This window comes from Sphaerodactylus townsendi, linkage group LG03, assembly GCF_021028975.2.
Source record: "Sphaerodactylus townsendi isolate TG3544 linkage group LG03, MPM_Stown_v2.3, whole genome shotgun sequence".
NCBI lineage: Eukaryota > Metazoa > Chordata > Lepidosauria > Squamata > Sphaerodactylidae > Sphaerodactylus > Sphaerodactylus townsendi.
The window spans coordinates 14,348,002-14,371,421 of NC_059427.1; the positions used below are offsets into that span (position 1 = coordinate 14,348,002).

At 47.1% G+C, this 23,420-nt stretch overlaps 1 protein-coding gene across 1 annotated transcript in view; it reads left to right on the forward strand.

Annotated features, from left to right (window-relative positions):
• Window positions 1–22,872, forward strand: part of CFB (complement factor B) — an 86,960-nt gene extending 64,088 nt beyond the window's left edge. Inside the window, exons 24-36 of the mRNA XM_048487245.1 lie at window positions 855–991; window positions 3,682–3,820; window positions 4,459–4,611; window positions 6,471–6,572; window positions 9,496–9,633; window positions 11,213–11,310; window positions 12,212–12,329; window positions 14,504–14,651; window positions 14,814–14,893; window positions 16,798–16,916; window positions 18,838–18,970; window positions 20,873–20,922; window positions 22,451–22,872. Coding sequence (XP_048343202.1) covers window positions 855–991; window positions 3,682–3,820; window positions 4,459–4,611; window positions 6,471–6,572; window positions 9,496–9,633; window positions 11,213–11,310; window positions 12,212–12,329; window positions 14,504–14,651; window positions 14,814–14,893; window positions 16,798–16,916; window positions 18,838–18,970; window positions 20,873–20,922; window positions 22,451–22,636 — 1,601 coding nt within the window. The 3' untranslated portion in view covers window positions 22,637–22,872. The remainder of the gene's footprint in view (window positions 1–854; window positions 992–3,681; window positions 3,821–4,458; window positions 4,612–6,470; window positions 6,573–9,495; window positions 9,634–11,212; window positions 11,311–12,211; window positions 12,330–14,503; window positions 14,652–14,813; window positions 14,894–16,797; window positions 16,917–18,837; window positions 18,971–20,872; window positions 20,923–22,450) is intronic.
• The last annotated feature ends 548 nt before the right edge of the window (window positions 22,873–23,420 follow it).

Here is a 23,420-nt window from a genome sequence, read left to right on the forward strand (position 1 = left end):
CCCGCGGGTTTTTTCAAGTGTCCCGGTTTTTGGAAGGCTGCTGCACTGCCTTCTGGGGCGCAAGGCAGTGCGGCAGCCTCCCGCACGCAGCCGCAGGAGCGCACGGCCTTCTGGGAGCGCCCCAGAAGGCTGTGCGCTCCTGCGGCTGCGCGTGCGGCCGCCCGCCTGTCCCAGTTCACAAAGGTGACCATCTGGTCACCTTATACTTGGTCCCACCTTGGTCCTTCCTAGGAACCCTTGGCATTCACCAGAAAAGCTGTTGGCAGGCACAGTGGTGCTCACGAACAGCACACTGGAGACCCCTGAAGAAAACAATGGATTAAATGACAATAGATTTCCCAGTGTTTTTTTCCTATCTAGCCTTTATATAACCTCTTACTAGCTGAAATCCAGGCATAGCTGTTTCAAAGGAGGATATGGGTCAGGAAGGAGGGGAATTTGCTGCCTCAGTAGAGCGGGCCTTCTTGAGGTTAGTGTAGCAAGAGGAAGGAGTCAATTGCCCAGATTTCCTTGGACATGAAGCTAATGAGTAGAAACTCACCCCTCTTCCCCACTTACCTTAAGCCCTGCGCTACTCTCCTAAAGTAGCGTGGGGTCCAGCTGCACTCCCCACTTCAGGGGCGGCGACAACGCAGCCGCCCCAAAGCTGCCTCTCTTGCGCCCCCTCAGCGCCCGTAATTCCTGGCGCCTTTTCAAATGGCGCCTTTTGATGACGTGGGGAAGCCAGGGCGCGCACCAGGAATTGTGCGCGCTGGGAATTGCGCGCAGCATCCCTCGGACAAAGATAAGTGGGGAAAGGGCCTCAGAAAACCTGGGAAATATGCCTCTGATCCCTGGATCTTTTCTTCCTGCAGCGGACACAGAACAGCGAAGGATCAGAATAACTCCTGGTGGTTCGATGAACATTTACATTGTTCTGGATGCCTCTCAAAGTGTGGGCAAGGCCAAGTTCAATGAGGCTAAGGATGTGATCATCAAGCTCCTTGAGAAGGTGGGGCTCCCCTGTGCACCCCCAGACCAAGGGGACCATGGAGAAACAAAGAACACATCTTGGATGGGATTACCAGCTCTTGAGATCAAAATTCTACTACCTGATTGGGTTTCTGAGGGACAGAGGCCAACACGGAATCCAGCAGTCTTTGATGGGAATCCAGTGTGGGGCGGAATAATTTCTATTGCAGCCAGCGTCAAAAACCGGGAGCAGTGCAGTGTAGTGGTTAGAGTGGTGAACTAGAATTTGGGAGAGCCAGGTTAGAAACCCCACTGACCTGAGGAAGCTCGCTGGATGACCTTGGGCCAGTCACCTCTTTTAGCCTAACCTACCTGTCTGAGGGTGACACCTCCATTTACCTCAGGAGGCTGCAAGTTCCACTGAAGGCATGCCGTGCCAGCAAGCCCCCACAGCTGGGGTTACAGCAGGACCTGGACTCGGCACAGTCTGCTCAAGAGTCAGCTAGCTTGAAATAGTTATCAGACTGTAGACTTTATCTGGTAACCAAAGCATAGCGAAGCATAGACAATTCTGCGGGACAGAGCGCAGGCTAGATCCCCAAGGCGCCGTGGCTTCAGCACAGTAACAAAGAGAGGAACACACACAGTGGCCCTTTCCCCACTTACCGTTTGTGGCGCGCTACTCTCAGCGCGAGTCATTTCTGGTGTGGGGTCGTGTTCCCCACTGCCCCATGCTCTGTGCGGGGTCATCGAAAGGTGCCGTTTTTTCAGCGCCAGAAATGACGCGCGCTGAGGGGACACAAGAGCGGCAGAGTCAGGGCGGTGCTGTTGCCGCCCGGACTCGTGGGGAGTGCCGCTGGACCCCGCGCTATTTGGGTTGAGTAGCGTGCAGCAAATGGTAAGTGGGGAAAGGGCCAGTATAGTAACCAAGAGAACACAAAAGACAGGAACCACTTCACACCCGGGAGGGTGGTAGTCCGGCCCGGCCTACAGCCAACTGACCAGAGGGGAGGGGGGGGACGGGCTGGCGCTTGAGTAACAGCTGGTAATAGTGGCTCGATTCCCCTTTCCAGATTGACGGAAGAGAGCCATCCTGACCGGGGGGGGGGGGCGGGGGCGGAGATGAGGCAAATAACCATTGATCCAGGGGCTTGTCACTCCCCAGGGTCGGATTGGGGAGGGAGGACTAGCTAAGCCCAAGGTTGGCCCTTCCTTGGAGAAGCATTTAAAGGGTGTGCCCAGGAGCAGCTACAGAGGAAAGCAGACCCATTCTGAGGCACAGGGGAGTGGAGGAAATTGTGTGAGGAGGAGCTCTTTCCTCTTGCTCTGTTCTGAGGCTGAGAGCAGAGGTGGGATCCAGCAGGTTCTCACCAGTTCCCAAGAGTGGGTTACTAATTATTTGTGTGTGCCGAGAGGGGGTTACTCATTGGGTCTGCTTTTCCGTTAGAAATCCCATTAGGTCCAAAAATCATAAAGTCCTGTTGTTTCCTTTGTGGCTGGTTAGCGAAGGTAGAAAACGGGACAATTCTCCCTGTTGTTGGGCTGTTTTAAAAACATGTTTTAGAAATATGGTAAAGTTCCTTGTTTCAGGAAAGTATTTATTTATTTATTTATTTATTTATTTATTTATTTATTTATTGTTTCGTTTTATAATCCGCCCTATCCCCGAAGGGCTCCGGGCGGCGTACGACAAGGTTAAATCACAGGCGACTAAGTACAATCAAAACTAAACAATTAAAATTCAATATAAACAGATTACTAGCTCCCCATTTAAAAGTATCCTTCTTTTGATTTCTAGAAACAAAATGAAGTATTTGAAAGTATTAAGTATTTGACAGGCAGTCAATTAGAGGAGAAGTAGTTGTTTCTGTTGGTAGTAGACGATAGGACTTGCTATAATGAGTTTGAATTATGGACAGAAAGATACCAGCTGGAAATTAGGAACTTTTTTTTTACAGTAAGAGTTTTTTACAGTAACAGAGAAATTATTAATGCCCCGCCCCGGAATGCCCGGCCACACCCCTGTCGTGCCCAGCCCAGCCCCATTGGCGCCACGCCACTGTTGGAATCCCACCACCATGGGAACCTGTTACTAAAATTTTTGGATCCCACCACTGGCTGAGGGTCTATCCTGGGGCAACTGTCCAACCAAAAGCAGTTCTGGAGTTGGAGGGTGGGACAGCCCTGGCCTCAACCTGGCAGTGGCAGACTCTGCCGCTCCCCCACAGAGTGGTTGTAAGAGTAAAATGAAGAGGAGAGTATTGCAGTCTGCTTTGGCTTCTTATGCGGAAGAAAGATAGGCCAGAGGAGAAGTAAATTAAATAAATCTAAGCACAACTTTGGAAAAAAAATGGCTAATGGGAAGAAATGGCCCATAGCCAGATTCTTTAACTCGAACAGTTGGGGATGAAATTGAAGATATTATACGTTTACTCCTGCCTGTCATTTCCATATGGGAAAAGCACATGCTATCCTGTTTCAGCCTGAAATGCCCTCTGAAATGCTGCTGCTCAGAGCCAGAGGATGCCAGGAGTAACTTGGGAGGGGAATCCAAGTCTGCTGGGTCAGTATTTCAGAGGGCATTTCCAAAAATCGCCCCCATTCCTCACAGATGCAGAAGCAGGCAGAATCCCGCCAACCGTTTACAGGCACAGTAGGCCCTTTAATATTGAGCTGTGTTCATTTGGCTCTTCCCTGTTCCCCTCCTGACATTCCGGCCTCCCCTTGCAGGTCTCCAGTTATGACGTCACCCCCAATTATGGCATTATCACTTTTGCCACCGACCCCAAAGTGATCGTGGAAACGACTGATCGGCGTAGCAGTAACGCCGCTTGGGTTATCGATGAACTGGAGAAGCTCAAGCATGAAGGTGAGGTGTACTCCTGTCCTGCGCCTGGGAGAGGGTTTTGGATGAGGCAGGATGGGTGATACTGTAGCGTGAGACTGGGAGGACAATTTCGGCAGTAGAGTGGCCCTTAGACGTGAAATCATTTTTATACACGCGCACGAATCAAAGGCCTCTGTGGGACAGATGAGACTTTTAGGATTTGACTCCGTGCACAGTGTGAGACATTTTCTACAAATACAAATATACAAGGTGTTGCTGGGAGGGGATATGGAGTATCCATGTTCAGAATTTCTGTGGAATGGAACCTCCATGTTGGGAGGCAGGATATGTATGAATACCAATTGATGGCAACAACAGAAGGCGGATTTGGCCTTGGTTTGCCTGTTACATGCCTCCTTGGACATCTAGCTGGCCAGCAAGGAAAACGAGACTCTGGATATGATCTCACAGGGCTCTTGTTGATTGAGGCCAGGCGTGAGGTGACTTGCAGGGCTGACCTCCAAGATGCAAGGTCTGCAGGTAAGATGGATCCATCTAAGAGGTCGTAAACACTGCTGGAGAGGATGAAAGAGAAAGAGCCCTTCAGTCCCAAGAACGGTTGCTGGCAGCAAGGAGCCTGGAGTAATACATATTCTTCCATCTTCATCTTCCTTCTCCAGATCACTTGCTTAAGCCTGGAACAAACATGAAGGCTGGCCTGATGTCGGTCTATGAGATGATGATCAATCAGCAAGCAGACGAAGAACGGCGGGGTTTGAATCCCCTTCCTATTATCACCACCACCCGCCATGTTATAATCATCGTAACTGATGGTGAGAAAATCTGGTTGAAACAGAGTTCGCATTTAGAGAGCTTTCCCTGTGTTTTCCCCAGTGTGTTTATCCAAGAGGTTCCATATTTTCTCTCTTAATGAGACTTTTTTTTTCTTTGCACGTGTACTATGCTAGAGGTCCCCATCATTTTGAGCCTGACGTTTTGAGCCTGAAGTCTGACATGGCACGGTGGTTGCCGGGAGAAAATGGCTGCCACAAAATGGCCGCCTGAGGAGATGGAGCCAGCCACAAAATGATTGCCCCAGCTTAATTTCAGTAACGCAACGCAGAACCTTTTGTTGTTGTGGCAGTTGTTGTAAGGAATCAGCAAAGTCCAGAACAACAGTAACTTTTAAAAGCTCTTTATTGACTGGCAATCATGATCTTCTACAGACAATGCGGAATCTGACCAGACTCTCCCAAGCAGCCACTTTTACAGGCCAGCGTTTTCCCGCGGAAACCCCAATGCAAAACAACCCTGTTTTCCCATCCCACTATTCCCACCAGGAGATAGATTCACACAGAACAGAAGCCAGTGAAGGCAGGCAAGCATGCAGCAAGGTTCAGGAAGAGATAAAGATGGGTCCGGGCACAACGCCCAGATGGAGGAATGTAGACCCAAGGTTGAATCAGGCTGCTAGCAAACCTAAACAACCTTACAGTTGTTGCCAAAGCAACATTTTTTAAAAAGCTGCACAGCCAATCAAGTCTCCAGTAACCAATCAAAATTCTTGCAAGCAAAAGCCCTCCCTGGCCCCACTCACTTCCTAAAAATGCTTGGCAGGAACCAGAAAAATTTTTGGCAGGTGCCATGGCACCCACAAGCACCATGCTGGGTACCCCTGCACTCCACCAATATGTCAAAATAGTGATGTTCCCACTTTAGTGTCCCTGGGGACGGTGTGTTGGCAATCATTGGTTTTGCTCCTGGGATTTTGATCTGATTGGTTGAACCATTTGGTTCTGCCCCCTTCTTGAGGTTTTGAATATGTTTTCGATATTTTGGGAGATGTACATTCCACAATGGAGCTTTGGGAGGTGCATTGCAATGACCATGATTTATTTATTGATTGATTTAATTTATTATTGCATTTATAAACCGCCCCATCCCCTAAGGGCTCTGGGCGGTGGACAACAAACATTATAAACAATATAGCAATAACAATAACATTTAAAATCATTAATGTCATTACATATATAAAATTACATAAAATTACAGCGTTCCGTATAAGCCATATGGCGTCCAGTATTAAACTATCAATAAAAAAAACCCTCTCCGGGGGTATAGATGTTGTAAGCTCCCAGAATGATAGAGGGAGGAACAGGAAGGGCGCACACCATGATGTCTCCTGGCTCACTATATACCCATGGTGGCGAACCTTTGGCACTCCAGATGTTATGGACTACAATTCCCATCAGCCCCTGTAGTCCATAACATCTGGAGTGCCAAAGGTTCGCCACCACTGCTATATACCAACACTGTGCTTAGGCCTCCCATTTACCCAATTACCTCCCAATTACCAGTCCCCAGCCCCAATTTCTTACCTCTGAGGAACTGAGGAGCGAGAGAAAAAATGACCTCCATATAGTGACGCTCTAGGACTTTCCCCCCAATCCCTATGGTAGAGATCATAGAAATTAGAGGAGGAATCTTAGAGCAACATCCAGAAGTGCAATCATATCCTCCCTAAGCCCTCCCCGGGCCCCACCCCAAAAATCTCCTGGCATTTTTCAAGGTGGTGGTTGGGAACCCTAATTGTGCTTAGCGTCTAACTGATTTGATCCCGCAGAATTCTTAAAGCCCACGTCATCTTTGCTCCAAGCCCCTTTCCGTTATAAACAGGATTCTGTCTTTGCAGGCAATTTCAACATGGGTGGTGAACCCTATACTGTTACTAGGCAAATTCGGGAATTCCTCAATATTGGGCGTGAGCGTGTTGGAGATCGTGATGATTATTTAGGTAAGATACGCAGGTGCTGTGAAGGAATGGCGGGTGGGGTGGAAATCTTTGACTATACTCTGTTCAACCAAAAGAACTCAGTGCGTTCGTGCGTGCTCCGGCGGAAGTCGGAGCAGCGTGTGTCCACATGGTAAAAAAGTGTGGATTCTCTGGCAGTATTTTAAAATGTTGTTTCTGCACCGCGTCCGTTGAAACCATTATAATCTTCACTGGGAAACATAGCCCTTTGATTTAAAAAAAGCATTCATATTGCTCCGGATGCCTGTTAGGGAGACTTTCCTTTTGGTAAAGTTGCGTTCGCCATTTTCTTTCTTTTTTTAAAATCGAAGCGCTATTTTTTTCCAGTGAAAATAATAATGATTTTCAATGGAAGAGGTGCTGAAGTAACATTTTAAAATGCTGCCAGAGAATCCGAATGGGAGGTGGGCAGGCGCTAGGACCCAGCAGAGCATTCCAACATAAAAAAAAAGTCCAGGAAGATGTGGCTACTGAATTCACACATCTCCTGAGTTCTTTATGTTAAAACGGGTATAATGGGGATCCACTGCCATTCCCAAGCCATCGTTTAGGATTTATTTATTTATTTATTTATGGGCAGTCTTTCTTGTTGAGACTTGAGACAGTTTTACAGCAGTGATGGCGAACCTTTTCGAGACCGAGGGCCCAAATTGCAACCCAAAACCCACCTATTTATCGCAAAGTTCCCACACGGCAATTGAGCCTGAATGCTGAGGTTTTAGTTTAGAAAAACGGTTGGCTCTGAGGCGTGCTTTACTCGGGAGTAAGCTTGGTGGTAGTTGGTGGCTACGCAGCAGTGGCGTAGGAGGTTAAGAGCTCGTGTATCTAATCTGGAGGAACCGGGTTTGATTCCCCGCTCTGCCGCCTGAGCTGTGGAGGCTTATCTGGGGAATTCAGATTAGCCTGTGCACTCCCACACACGCCAGCTGGGTGACCTTGGGCTAGTCACAGCTTCTCAGAGCTCTCTCAGCCCCACCCACCTCACAGGGTGTTTGTTGTGAGGGGGGAAGGGCAAGGAGATTGTAAGCCCCTTTGAGTCTCCTGCAGGAGAGAAAGGGGGGATATAAATCCAAACTCTTCTTCTTCTTTGCTTTGAAGCAACCATGCAATGCTTCGAACGGGTGAATCATGCCCCTGTGCCTCTCTAGCATTTCTGCTGCCTCGACCCCCCCCCCCCCCCCGGAGCAGCCACCCAGAGCACAGGCACTAGGTCTGCCAGCTGAGTCCTCCCCGTTTGCTGTGGTGCACGCCCAGCAGCCCAGCCCCCCCCCCACATGACGAACGATGTGTGTGCGTGCCCACAGAGAGGGCGCTGAGTGCCGCCTCTGGCACCCGTGCCATAGATTCGCCACCACTGGTTTACAGAATGCAATCAAATGGTATGAAACATCCAACCGACAAGGCAATAGGGCCATCCAGCTGGCTGAAGGGGGTCTTACAAGGTTTAAATTGAGCCCTTGGCCTTGGCGTGAGGGATACTTCCAAGTGAGGGATACAATCTCTGGTATTTGGGCAAAACTCTGTGGTAAACATGCCTTCAACCATAGAGTTTTTTGCCCAAATAACACAACGAAATCCCGTCCATCCCCAGCTGCCAGGGAGACCTAGCAACCCTTGTGGGAGACTTGATCCTCCTATAATGAGACCATCACTGATTTAGGTGAGGGCAGAAGCCAGATCAAGAGTAAGGAAAAAGATGATGGGAGCAAGGAAAATGTTCCGGTTCAGAGGTGAAGGGAAATCAGATGACAATTGGGGAGGACTGATTTGTCAAGGAAGGGATGCTTTCTTGAGAACACAGGAAACAGTAGCATAAATAAATACTGCAAACTATGCACCAGATGAGGATAGGTTTATTTTTTTGTGGTGGATTGGAGGGAGAATGGTGGGGAAGTATCAACATAAAAGTCAGGAGCAGGTGGGATCAATTAGGAGCATGGATAGGTTGAGCGTCAGGGTAGTCAGCACATCAAGGGAAATGGAGGGGGAGAGCTAAGGACTGAAAAAAGATAAGAAAGGAGAGAAAGTCTGGAAGAGACGAAAATTATAGGGGAAGAGGTTCAACTGAAGATGGAGCTGAAGGGATCTTGCACACGGGATATTTGCCCTGGCTTGGATGTTGTTGTGACGGAAGCAAAAAAAAATGTGTGGAAATCCACCATCCAAATCAATGGTGAAAGGATTCTGACTGATGTACTAAATCGTTCCCTTTCCAAAGTTTTTTGGGGTGCAGGCAGCTATTGGTCGGTGGAAGGAAGGCATTCTGTTGTGTGGACAAATAATTAATTAGCAGAGTTAATGCAATAATGAGGCAGAGACCAGTTGCTTTCCTGAAATAAAGTTTACTTACTATAGGGGAGGGCAACTTGGAAGAAAAACAATAAACATCTTTCTTACTAGCTGGCACCAACAGCCAGCTTGCTGCTTAGACTATTACATGGCTACTACGTAGCGACATGCAGAGTGCAACAAAGAACATATATCTAAAGCAGTGCTGGCGAACCTTTGGCACTCCAGATGTTATGGACTACAATTCCCATCAACCCCTGCCAGCATGGCCAATTGGCTGATGGGAATTGTAGTCCATAACATCTGGAGTGCCAAAGGTTTGCCACCACTGATCTAAAGCCTACGTGCAGACCTGCATGCAGCCCACCCAGCCCATAGGTATCAATTACCTGGTCACTGACTTCTGACCTCATAACTAATTAGCATGCAACGATTAACTCCTTCATTACTGGATTGTGTGACTGGCACTTGCTAAATTCCATCACATTCCCATGCCCTGTGAAGGCACTTTGCTGTAGTTCAGTGTTAGAACATCAAGCTACTTGTAGCTGCCTTTCCACTATGGGGCCCAGAATTTTCTCAGCTCACCTGTGCTTCCATCCACGTTTCTGCCCAGATGTCTACGTGTTTGGTGTTGGGGACCTGATCAACATAGAAAATGTGAATGAGTTGGCCTCTAAGAAAACTGGAGAGAAACACGTATTTAAACTCCAAGACATGGAAGCCATGCAGAAGGCCTTTGACGAAATGATCGGTAATTCGACTATTTTGTTTCTGTGATTTTACAACCTGCCCACGGGACTCTCAGTGTTTCAGAGCTGTGGCTCTCAGTGGCCACGTGGCCACCAGAGTCATTGATATGGACATGTGCCTAGAGTTTTGTTGGGAATTCAGGGTTTTATTAATGACCAATTTTGTGCTACTTATTTTACTCTATGATACTTCTAAAAACGGTGATTTGAATGAGTATTTTAATTTGCTGGCTTTGAGCTTTTAGTGTTTTGTTTTATGGATCTGGATGCTTTTAATATTTTTGTGTTTTTATATATTTTGGTATAGATTTTCATTTGGTTACACTTTATAACTTCCCTTGAAACACAGTATGGGAATGAGCTCTCAGCTGCAGGGCAGGGCTGAGGTTTTCCTGGCAAGAGAAAAATAATCTAAAGAAAACAGCAATAGTGCAAAATCACTTGTTGGGAATGACTGCTATTGATGTCAGTCCACTCTAGGGATTGCTGGAAACTCTGTGGCTTCATGTCTGGGTTCTCCCCCCGCCAAGACTTCCACTGGTGTGGGGGGTTAACATTGCCCCCTGAACATAAGCTACTTTCTGTGCCAAGAAAACCATTCCCCATATGTATTCAACTTTGTTCCTGCAGCCACGAATTATAGAAATTTGATCGGAAAGAGGAAGGAAAAGGAAGGCTGAGGTTGTGACTGGGCACTTTATAAATGCTTGAGCATACTTTATAGGATGTACATATATATTCTTATTATCTATGCAGCAGTTTTTGTAATTAATTAATTAATTAATAACAAAAATTGCTGCATAGATAATTAGTTTTCTATATCGCCCTATCCCCAGGGGGCTCTGGGCGGTGTACAACATAAAATTCCATCACAATCACAAGCGAACAAAAGGAGCAAAGACTAGATACCAATAAATAGTTTACATGTCATAGGCTCCGGCAATTATAAAATGGGATCATTGACTCCCTTTAAAATTCCCTTTAAAAACAGCGGTTAGTTCAATGAGAGGCATCCAGCGAGACCCATTTTTAACAAAGCGCCTTATGGTTTCTCTGGAAATTCTCCATCATTCCCAAGGGACATCCATTCATCTAAATCAGGGGTCTGCAACCTGCGGCTCCGGAGCCGCATGCGGCTCTTTCAGCCTTATACTGCGGCTCCGTGTGGCCTGGAGGTCGGAGGGTAGCGTGGGCGTGTCCCTCCAGGAAAGGTGAGTGGAGGGGCCAAACTGGAGGCGGCTCTCTGGCTCAGTAGATCTTCGGGGCCGTGGAAAATGGGTCCAAATGGCTCTTTGGGTGGTAAAGGTTGCTGACCCCTGATCTAAATGGATCTCTGTCCATTCAGGTGGCATGTGATCCCATATCTCACAAACCCAAGTCCAGCTCTGTAGCCTTTGTCCAATACTATTTCAGTCATCCCCCCTCCCAGGAAAGCTCAGGGGTTCAGGTTTTTGGCATCATCCTCTCTCACTGACTTCTCTTCCCAGGCAAGCTGTTTGCCTTCCCTTCAACCCTTGTATCCTTAAGACGACAGAGTGTCTGAGCGTCTAACAATGTGATTCTCTTTCTGTCACCCTCTAGATGAGAGTGAGGCATTAAGCATGTGTGGCTTGGCTAAGGAGTTCCAAAGTGCAGATGATGAAGAAAAGAATCCCTGGCTTGTCAGTATCTCCATCTTGGTAAGTTCATCCATCATCCCATCTGGTATATTTTCTGTCTGGAACATTTTTATCTCATTCTTCCTTCATAAACTGCATGATTTTTTCTTCTTTGTTTTATCCTCACAATAACCTTATGAAGTAGTTGTTTCATGTGGACAGCCATGTTGCTCTTCAGTACAAGAGCAAGCGTTGAGTCCAGTAACATCTTAAAGACCAGCAAAGTGTTTTCCCGGGTTGAGCTTTGGTGAGTTAAAGCTCCCTGCTGTTGTGAAGTGGATTAGTCTGAGGGAGAGCCATTACCCACACACACAAGCCTTTACTGGCATACAAAACAGGACAATATTTTAAAGCAAAACAAGTTTGAGAAATACAGTTAAAATTACTAATTTCCAGTATAAAATTTGTAACAGTTTCACAAAAGAGCACATCAGAGCTGTTCAGGAGATTGGGTATCTTAGAACACTCTTGCCGCTGAGAACATTGCAAGAAAATGGAATTCATGTATTTCATCCGTATCTTATTGTATTGTATATACATGTGTATCTTATTGTATTATATATACATGCGTATCTTATTGTATTGTATATACAAACAGAGAATGGTCAAGTGTTTCAACCGTAATCGGATCACATGAACAAACTCTTTTAGAACTTTCCAAATTCTTGCATCTTCCCTCCAGCAGAGCCGATGGCAGCACATTACATCTTGCAGTAGCCAAGGCTCTCCTCTGGGTGGGATTAATGAGAGCCATTACCCCAAAGTTACCCATTTAGCTTCCCTGGTAGAGATAGGGGATTTTTGACACCCTATCTCCCAGATTCTGGTTTGGGAGTAATCTTTTTAAAAAATGTATCAGACCAGAAGAAAATCTTGATGTGCTTATTAAATATCCACATTGTTCTTCTCTTTCAAATCAAAGCGTCCTGGGCGTGGAACCGAGATGTGCAAAGGAGCCCTCGTTTCTCAGAAGTACGTCTTGACGGCAGCTCACTGCTTCACGATTGATGATGAGGCCGACCAGATCACAGTAAAGATAGGTAAGTCTAAGGTGACCAGATGGTCACCTTTGTAAACCAGGATGGACGGGTAGGCGGGCACCGTGTGCGGGCGCATGCGCGCACAGCCACAGGAGCACTGTCTTCTGGGGCTATCCCGTTTCCCGCCCTGTGACAGGGCGGGAAACAGGAGCGCCCCAGAAGGCAGTGCTCCTGCGGCCGCGTGCGCAGGAGGCTGCCGCACTGCCTTGCGCCCCAGAAGGCAGTGCGGCAGCCTTCCAAAAATCGGGACACTTCAAAAAAACCCGCGGGACGTGGGACAAATTGTTTTAAGGCGGGACTGTCCTGCCAAAAGCGGGACGTCTGGTCACCGTAGGTAAGCCCAGTTCTCTCCAGGTGAGGAGGCAGAGAAGAAAGACTGGTCAGGGAAGAAAAGGAAATCAGCCTGCACTGTGGTCGTGCCTTTTACAGCCTTTGGAGCTACAGAAATAAAGACGTGCAAAATTTTCACTACATAGACATGGTTGCTACCGATCACGCGGCTGCTGAAGACATAGTGCCGGGGCTCCCAGCCTTTTGGAGTCTGTCATCACCTTAAGAATTCTGACAAAGCATGGTGGGCGTGGCCACAAGACAACTACCACAAAATGGCTGCTGCGGGAGATGGATCCAGCCATAAAATGGCTGCCACGGTTTGTCTCCAGTCCTTGTGCTGTGCTGCCAAACTAATGCTTTTAAAAATCTGCACAGCCAACCAGAAGGCTTACTGGGCAAAAGCCCCACTTCCTAAAAACATTTGGCAAGAGGCAGGAAAGTCATTGGCAGCCACCATGGTGCCTTTTGGCACCAACTTGACTGCCCCTAACACAGGGGAACAGGGCTGGTTTGAAAGCCGCAAGTGCGGTGGGAGGGATGGAGCACAATGAATAGTATGTTTATTTGGTTTTGTTCCGCTTGCTTATTTGCTTTTTTAAATTGCAATCCCTTAGAGCAGAATGGGTTCTTTGAGAAGGACACAACTGCCTCCCTTTCTTCTGTCCAGGTGTTTGTGACAGACATTCAACAGGAGCAAGCTTTTCTCAACTCGGGAGACGAACGGGAAGAAAGCTTCCTCTGTTGAATTCTTGTCTGAAACAGACATATCTTCAAGTCATGGGATTCTTCCTGCTTCCCTCTTCTCATTACTATTGATGGCAACTGTAGAAAATAAATTTAAATGACCAATGTTTATAGTGTGGGAGCAAGCAGAGAACGAGAGACCTGAGACTGTTAGGAAGGAAAGACAACATGGATTTGATTTAAAAGACTGAGACCCCACACATTTAACAGAAAATTCATGTGGAGCCAGATCACTGGTATCTTCAGGGAGGGAAGGATAGTTTGGCTCCATTAAGACAAAAATGAGAGAAACGGGTGGCACCAGATTAGGGGAACGGGAAAAACTGACACAAACTGACACAAAAAGGACACTGACACAAACTGACACAAAAAGGACACTGACACAAAAAGGACACTGACACAAACTGACACAAAAAGGACATTGACACAAACTGACACAAAAAGGACACTGACACAAACTGACACAAAAAGGACACTGACACAAAAAGGACAATGACACAAACTGACACAAAAAGGACACTGACACAAAAAGGACACTGACACAAACTGACACAAAAAGGACACTGACACAAACTGACACAAAAAGGACACTGACACAAAAAGGACACAGACACAAACTGACACAAAAAGGACACTGACACAAACTGACACAAAAAGGACACTGACACAAAAAGGACACTGACACAAACTGACACAAAAAGGACACTGACACAAAAAGCCTTAAGCAGGTGTTTAGAAATTATTCATTTCTACACATTTCTACACATTCTACACATTTCTACACATTCCCAAAGCATTTTGATGCGGTATTTTTTTCAGTGTAAAAGCCCTGCCAAATATTATTTATTTTACTGCATTTCTAGGCTGCCCTTCCTCTTGCTGAAGGAAATCAGTACCTGCTCTCAGTCATACAGCACCCATATGCAGAAGTCACTCATTCCAACATTATATCCACATTTTTTTAAATGGGGGGAAACCAGCATAAAAGTAAAACTAAATTTATTGCCTTGAATCCATAAACTGGTATTTTTGAGTTGACAAAAGCCAAAGTTCATCAGGGTTCCTGGGAGTTTATTTACATCCTTCTTTTTCCCTAGGCAAAAAAAACTTTCAGGTGGCTGCACTCAAATCTCACCCTCAGTATACTGTTGGGAAGTTACGGAATCTGGGGATCCCTGAATTCTACGATTACGATGTCGCCTTGTTGGCACTCAGAAAGCAAGTCACTTTCAGCTCTGAAGCAAGGTGAGAGGGAGAGGAAGGAAGGAAGGAATAATGGCAGAGCAAGTTGGTGGGGTTCTCTGGACACTCCGGCAGTGTCCAGAGAACCCCTCCTGGGAGAAAGACATGAGTTCGTGCAGATAGTATTAAGGGGAACCCACCTCATGTCTCTTTGCTCCTTCACAGGCCGATCTGTTTACCGTGTACAGCAGGAACCAGCCGTGCTCTGAGGAGACCCCATCCACAGACCACCTGCAAGGAGCACGGTGAGCTCTTTGCTTTGTTGATGCCTAGCCTGGCAGGAGATGTGATAAATGGCAGATTTGTAAAGTGATGCACATAGGGGCAAAAAATCCAAACTTCACATACACGCTACAAGGGTCAGTGCTATCAGTCACAGACCAGGAAAGGGATTTGGGCGTCTTAGTTGATAGTTCCATGGGAATGTCAACTCAATGCATGGCAGCTATGAAAAAGGCAAACTCTATGCTGGGGATCATTTGGAAATGAGTTGAGAATAAAGCTGCAAGGATTGTCATGCCCTTATATAAAGCCGTGGTGCGACCGCACTTGGAGTACTGTGTTCAGTTCTGGTCGCCACATCTCAAAAAGGATATCGAAGAGATAGAAAAAGTGCAGAGACGGGCAACGAGGATGATTGAGGGACTGGAGCACCTTCCCTATGAGGAGAGGCTGCAGCGTTTGGGACTCTTTAGTTTGGAGAGGAGACGTCTGAGGGGGGATATGATTGAAGTCTATAAAATTATGCATGGGGTAGAAAATGTGGACAGAGAGAAATTTTTCTCTCTTTCTCACAATACTAGAACCAGGGGGCATTCATTGAAAATGCTGGGGGGAAGAATTAGGACTAATAAAAGGAAACACTTCTTCACGCAACGTGTGATTGGTGTTTGGAATATGCTGCCACAGGAGGTGGTGATGGCCACTAACCTGGATAGCTTTAAAAAGGGCTTGGACAGATTTATGGAGGAGAAGTCGATCTATGGCTACCAATCTTGATCCTCCTTGATCTAAGATTGCAAATGCCTCAGCAGACCAAGTGCTTGGGAGCAGCAGCAGCAGAAGGCCATTGCTTTCACATCCTGCATGTGAGCTCCCAAAGGCACCTGGTGGGCCACTGCGAGTAGCAGAGTGCTGGACTAGATGCTCTGGTCTGATCCAGCAGGCCAGTTCTTATGTTCTTATGATTGGCAATTTGATCTGGAGTCTCCCAGATCACAGCTTGACATCCTAACTATTACCCAAAAAAATCAAAAGGTGAGTTTAGTCTGACAAAGGAAACAACAACAAAAATAGTTCTAAACTAACTGGAAATGAACGCAGTGCAGCTCTACTGAAACAAAAGCCATAGGCTGTGAGTGCTCAAGCAAACAGTACAGATTGAAACACAATCGTACAAACACAGGGGAAAAATTCCTATAGCAACTAGCACCACAAAGAGGGCACTTTCGCACATGCAGAATAATGCACTTTCAATCCACTTTCAATGCACTTGGCAGCTGGATTTTACTGTGCGAAATAGAAAAATCCACATGGAAACAATTGTGAAAGTGAATTGAAAGTGCATTATTCTGCATGTGCGGAAGGGGGCTAAGTCTGTAAGATAGAGCAGGATATCAGTCAAATAAATTTGAGGGATGCCTAGGTAGGAGACCCTGTGATGTCTCTCCTAGCATTTTCAGTATACCCTAATAGAAGAAGAAGAAGAAGAAGAAGAAGAAGAAGAAGAAGAAGAAGAAGAAGAAGAAGAAGAAGAAGAAGAAGAAGAAGAAGAAGAAGAAGAAGAAGAAGAAGAAGAAGAAGAAGAAGAAGAAGAGTTTGGATTTCTATCCCCCCTTTCTCTCCTGCAGGAGACTCAAAGGGGCTTACAATCTCCTTGCCCTTCCCCCCTCACAACAAACACCCTGTGAGGTGGGTGGGGCTGAGAGAGCTCCGAGAAGCTGTGACTAGCCCAAGGTCACCCAGCTGGCGTGTGTGGGAGTGCACAGGCTAATCTGAATTCCCCAGATAAGCCTCCACAGCTCAGGCGGCAGAGCTGGGAATCAAACCCGGTTCCTCCAGATTAGATACACGAGCTCTTAACCTCCTACGCCACTGCTGCTCCTAATACGCTAATAGACACATCTGCCTATGTTAATTGTCTCATCAGAGCAAGAACTGATGCCGGGTGGGAACATCCCCGCTCTTTTTGTAACTCCTTGTCGGGATAAGTATCTATCAACGCTCGGGCTGCGTCGCAGAACTGTGCGGATCAAGAATGGTGACAAGGTGAGGAGAGAGCTTTTTGGCAAACGTTTTGTGCGAAAGAGTCCTAGCAAAACACAGCAAACAGAGAGAGGATGCTTCTGTGCAAGGAGCCATGTGCACTAAGCCGTCAGTACTGTTGCAGCATTAATTGCCAATTTTACACTATGAGGGAGTGAAGTCTCAATAGAAGTTTTAAAAATATCATTTATGTTGTCGACATCCTGTCTTTTGCCCCAGTGGAGACCCAGAGCGGCTTACCACATTCTCCTCTCTCTATTTTATCTTCACCACAACCCTGTGAGGTAGGTTAGACGTAGAGAGCGTGCCTGGCCCAAAGTCCGCACTAAGTTCAGGTGCCATGCCCAAACCCTGATATAATTGAACTTAATTGTGTTTAGCATGACAGACCGTGCCACTAACTGTGCTTAGTTAGGGTATGTCAAATCAGGAATCGAAACAATAGTTTGTATTTGTTCATTAACCATCATTAGGCATGGTCTGTATCCACTGGAAGGTTTTACTCCGCTTTGGCTTCCAAAGTTTAGAAGGGTTTTTTTTCAGGATCATCTTCATAACGTCATCCTCTATTAGCCCAGTTAACACGCTTCTCTGTCCTTGGTATGCTTGTTCCCAAATTTGGTTTGCATTCATCTTTCCCAAAAGCATGAAATCCAGATGCCTTAGCCATCCTTCCAGACAGAATGGTGCCTATTTTAGAAGGCCCCGCCCACACTGCCGCCATTTTGCTTGTCTCAGGACCCATAGCGACCATTTCTTCCCTGTACTACAAGAGAGTGTTTTCCAGGCTGTAATTGCTGCGGTTGTTTCAAAAAGCTGAGAATTCTGCAGAACTACTATATTTTGGCAATAGATAGTAGCTACATTGTTATGTCATAGAGGGCAACTACAATTTCCAACTTTTTGAAAAGCCTGAAGAAAGCCTTCTAGCTTTGCTGGGATGGAGATGGGTTTTTTTTAATTTTATTATTATTATTATTATTATTATTATTATTATTATTATTATTATTATTATTATTATTGTAGATTTCACAGCTGCCAGATCTTTAGCTGGTTGTTGGCCTTCATTACAATTCAAGCCTCACCCAGAAGCCTAGGAAGTTGTAATGTATCGGCGTAGTATTCGTGCAGATCCCAGCAGGGCTGCCTTCTGAATTTGACAGATGTTAATTTTGTCAATTCGAAGATGTTTCAAGTGCTGTTCTATTATTATTATTATTGTAGATTTCACAGCTGCCAGATCTTTGGCTGGTTGTTGGCCTTCATTACAATTCGAGCCTCACCCAGAGGCCTAGGAAGTTGTAATGTATCGGCGTAGTATTTGTGCGGATCCCAGCAATTATTATTATTATTATTATTGATTGTAAACATTTATTATCTCCAGGGGAGCTTAAGACATAGATAAAACACATAAAATAAAATACATTACAAACATAAATACCAAGGTTTAAACTCATAATTCAGGACTGCTAATAAATTTAATCTAGTCCTCCACACAGACTAGATTCTGGCCTAGCCTTCTCACTGCTGACTCATGTGAGCCCTACCTGCAGCTTTAAAAGGGGCTTGGACAGATTGATGGAGGAGAAGTCGATTTATGGCTACCAACCTTGATCCTCTTTGATCTGAGATTGCAAATGCCTTAACAGACCAGGTGCTCAGGAGCAGCAGCAGCAGAAGGCCCTTGCTTTCACCTCCTGCATGTGAGCTCCCAAAGGCACCTGGTGGGCCACTGCGAGTAGCAGAGAGCTGGACTAGATGGAGTCTGGTCTGATCCAGCAGGCTCGTTCTTATGTTCTTAAGAGGTACAAGCTCTGGCCACCTTGGTGCATATTACGGATATTTGCCCTCCAAGGCTTTAGGTTTTGCTCCAGGTATATCCCAGGCTGACCAAGTAAATCTGCCTTTTGTTCTCTCTCCTCAGAAGCACTCCTGCGAAGCAGATGCAAAGAAAGCCAAACAGTACCAAAACGTCACAGAAGTCTCCCAGGTGGTGACTGAACGTTTCCTGTGCACGGGAGGTATTGAACCTGAGGTGGACCCCAACACTTGCAAAGGTGAGACTTGGCACCCTTCTCCTCTCAGGGCACCCAGAAGTCACTGCCAGAATTGTGTCCTGAGCTGGGGTAGTATCAGAAACCGCTGTCAGATTTTCTCTCATGGCAGAGTTTTCTATTACTCAGGGCAACCAAAAATGGCCTACCTGTCAAAAACTGCATGTTCAGCGGTATGGCTGTATTTGCAGGAATGGTGTTAATGAAATTCACGCCGACATCTGTCTTTGCTTAAACACACGTTCATGGCAGAACTATAAAGGCATGGTTCTTCCAAAGATTATAACAGAGGTATAGATCATGGCTCTGCTTCCCTAAAGCAGAAATAACCAGTGGTGGGATCCAAAAATTTTAGTAACAGGTTCCCTCGCCAGCCCGCCCTCAGCAAAGGGGGCAGAGGCATACCTAGGCAAACCTGAGCCCTGGGCAAAAACTGAGTTGGATGCCCCCCCATGGGCAGCCACCCCACCACGACCCCCCCAAATTTTTTTGCACCAGGTCATTTCTAAATCATCACCACATTGTAGAAAATGCCCCAACTCACAAATCTGAACACAGCAATGGTGAAACACACAGGTTCTTTGATAGAGACTGGTGAGATGAAAGGTATGAAAGGCTGAGAATCAATGAATTGCAGTACCTGAAAGGGATTAGCCCAGTTCAGGGAGTTACATTATTAGTCGCAATTGCTATATGGAACCTTCACGTTCAAAGGCAGTGTGCCTCTCGGGGAGGCGAGGGCGTGGAAACGGAAAAGCGGACCCAATTCGTAACCCCCTCTCGGCACACACAAATAATTAGTAACCCACTCTCGGGAACTGGTGAGAACCTGCTGGATCCCACCTCTGGAAATAACCCTATTCTTCCTGACGAACAGGGACATCCTGGGTCAGGAAAGATCACCTGTAATGTTCACACAGGGAACCTAGAACGGGTGGTCAGAATATTAATGTGTGGGAATGGAAAGCCGAAACTGTTCCGGGTGTGGAGATCAAGTTACATCTCTTGGTATCTGCTGCAGATCAAACTGATATTAAAGGAACAAGTAGGACCAAGTGACAAACGTTAGGTAGAGAGAAGAGGTATATGGCTTGCAGGGTGCCACATTCACAGTAATCAGAAACGGAAAGCTACGTGACTACTATGTGGCCAACGGGCCACTCTACCACACATATACAATAATGTAAGATACATCTACTCAATATGTAGCTATCGCCATGGCTGCGTCTACATATTTTCCCTGGCCCTGCACTTCTGCCCCTTGGACGGGACCTTCAACTTGCCCATCCGCCGGTCCCTTTGGGGCTGGGTGTTTCCGAGGCAGGAACTACCAGCCAGCAACAAGTTCCATCGGCCAGTGGCTTTGTCCACTTTCCTGGATCATGGGGCAAGTGCCACGCTGGGGAACAGTGCTCAGAAGAGCCACAGGTATCAAAGACCCACGTGTGGCTCCCAAGCCACTAAGTATCACTGATCCAGGGGAAGTTTCAGATGGGTCGTCGTCAGTGGTGGGATCCAAAAATTTTAATAACAGGTTCCGATGGTGGTGGGATTCAAACAGTGGCGCCGCCGCACACACACCTCCAGTCCCTATTGGGCAGGGAGGTTGCTTTAGTAACCCCTTCTCGGCACTCAGAAAAAATCAGTAACCGCTTCTAGAGAAGTGGTGAGAACTGGTTGGATCCCACCTCTGGGTCATTTGAGATGGGTGATGATTCCAGTCCTCTGACCAGCTTCTTGCTTATTAATTGGTCCTCTGACCTGCCTGTCTCTTATCTCCATATCTTTCACTCCCTTCCTTTATTTTAATTGTGGAATTCGCTGAACTCCTGGTGTGGAACCTGATCAAGAGTCCCGATTGAGTCCCGTTTACTTCCCCTGCTAAATCCCTTTTCCATTTTGCAGGCGATTCCGGTGGCCCCCTGATCGTTGCGAAAAGGATGCGTTACATCCAGGTGAGTAGGCCCTCCAGCTGGTCCCGGGTTCACCGCTGGAAATATATTCCAGGCCCTGTTTGAATTCGCAGGCCTATTGAGACAAGAAACCTCAGATCCAATTTCTTCATGACTCTTGCAGTGATTGGCTGCTCCAATCCTACAGCATTCCAGCATGGCATCTGGGGCAGGACTGAAAAGTTGGCCCGAATGTCGGCTTTCATTAACGTTGACACATAATTTGCTGAACCAAACCAAAGAACCGATGAATTGTCCAAAGCTTTCACGGCCAGATTCAACTGGTTCTGGTGGGTTTTCTGGGCTGTGTGGCCATGGTCTGGTAGCAAAGCGTTGGGAGCAAAAACTACCAGACCACGGCCACACAGCCTGGAAAACCCACCAGAACCAAAGAACCTATGTCCCACCATGGGTTCTATCTCCCGGTATGGATTGCTGTTTTTCCTGTTTGAGTGTAAAGTTTAAATCTGCCTGCCCACCCTCCTCTGTCGTCCCATAGTCCTGGCTTTGACTTCTGTCTCGTCTGGATTTTCACTCATGTTCCAGGCAGACTTTTGTCTTTTTAAATTGTTAATTTTCTCCCACCAACACCGGCATGTTTGTTTGTTCTATATCTTCATCTTAAAGCCCACCATTAAAAAAATAAAAGTATTGTCGAAGGCTTTCAAGCCAGAATCAACTGGCTGTTGTGGGTTTTCCAGGCTGCGTGGCCGCGGTCTGGTAGTTTTTGCTCCCAAAGTTTCACCTGCAGGATGCAGGTGAAATGTTAGGAGCAAAGACTACCAGATCAGGGAGGGAGGAAAGGGATGGCATGCAAAGGAAGGGAGGGAGGGGGCCCAGTATCTGGACATGGCCCACCCACCCTAGCAGAGGGAGGGGGAGGGGTGGCATGCAAGGGAAGGGGAGGGAGGGAGGGGAGGGAGGAGTGGCATGCAAAGGCAGGGAGGGAGGGAAGTTGCCACACAGTCCAGAAAACCCACAACAGCCAAGCAATATGAACGTTGTTCTGATTTGGGGTGGAAAGGTTGAGGCAGCTTGACTGCCACAAAGGCCAGCCAATCAACACTCTGTCCAGCCAGATGGGGAGGGTGCAGGGAGGTGGCTTTTAGGACGGTCACAGAGGCTGTCTAATCAGCTGTCTCCATAGCCAGCTTCTCCTGAAAACAGGAAGAACTCCCTCCTCCTAAGATGGGTCGAAGGAGGGTTGCTAGATCCTGGCTGGGAAACTCCTGGTGGTTTGGGGGTGGAGCCTGGGGGGGGACAGGCACCTCGGTGGGGTTCAAGGCCATAGAGTCCACCCTCCACGTTTTCTCCAGGGCAACTCTCTGCATTGCGTAGATGAGCTGTAATTCCAGGTCCTATTTGGAGGCTGGCAGCCTTAGCCGCAAGAGGGTTGAGCACAACTTCTCAGCAGGCTCACACCTCCGTGTAGGCCTCAAAGTGCGCGTTCAGTTGCTCCACCTGGTTGATGGCACTTTCTAGGTGCCCTGAGACGCGAGCTTCTCACGCCAGCTTTTCCCTCTTCCCGCAGGTGGGCGTGATCAGTTGGGGCGTGGTAGACCTCTGTAAGAACAACCTGCGAATTGAGTGCCAGAATGACAACGACCACCTGGAGCAGGCCCCCTCCCACGCCAGGGACTTCCACATCAACCTCTTCAAAGTCTTGCCGTGGCTCAGGGAGGAGCTACGTGAAGAAGGGCTGGATTTCCTGGACTGAGAGAGAGGGGCCAACCCTGCCCTGTACCATTTGCTCTTCCCACGCTTGCTGGGAGTGTTCTGTGTAAATAAGCCGATGCCTTCAAATCCTGTAAAGTGCATGTAGTTGACAGTTGTGTACTAAAAAGTGACTATGTGAAAAAGCCAGTATTATAGTTGGTCTGATTTTATTTACTTGTTGTACCTCGCAGAATTCAAGGCAGCTTACAGTGTAAATAAAACAATTGCAAAAACACATACAAGTCTACAATCCAAAATATCCACTTAGGACCACCGATAAATAAAAACTAAACTGTGTAGTGTCAAAGGCGTTCACGGCCAGAATTTACTGGGCCGTGACCATGTTGATTTGGTCCAGGAAAATAACAGTGATGAGATAGCCCACCTGCCTAGAGGAGACAGATCTAGCGAAGGAAAAAGAACTTCAGATCAATTCGCCTCAGTAGGTGAACACTCTATCACATTGGTTCTCAACCTGGGGGTCGGGACCCCATTGGGGGTCAAACGACCCTTTCACAGGGGTCGCCTAAGACGCTCTGCATCCGTGTTCTCCATCTGTAAAATGGATAAAAGTTAGGGTTGTGGGCAGTGGTGGGATCCAAAAATTTTAGTAACAGGTTCCCATGGTGGCCAATGGGGCTGGGCGGGGCATTCCGGGGGTGTGGTTGGGCGTTCCGGGGGTGGGACATTCCTGGGCGGGGCTGTGGCAAGGATGCTGCTGCCGGGCCGGTCCTTGGGCGGGAAACGAATGCACACAGGCGCTGTCACACACGCCGGTGCACCTC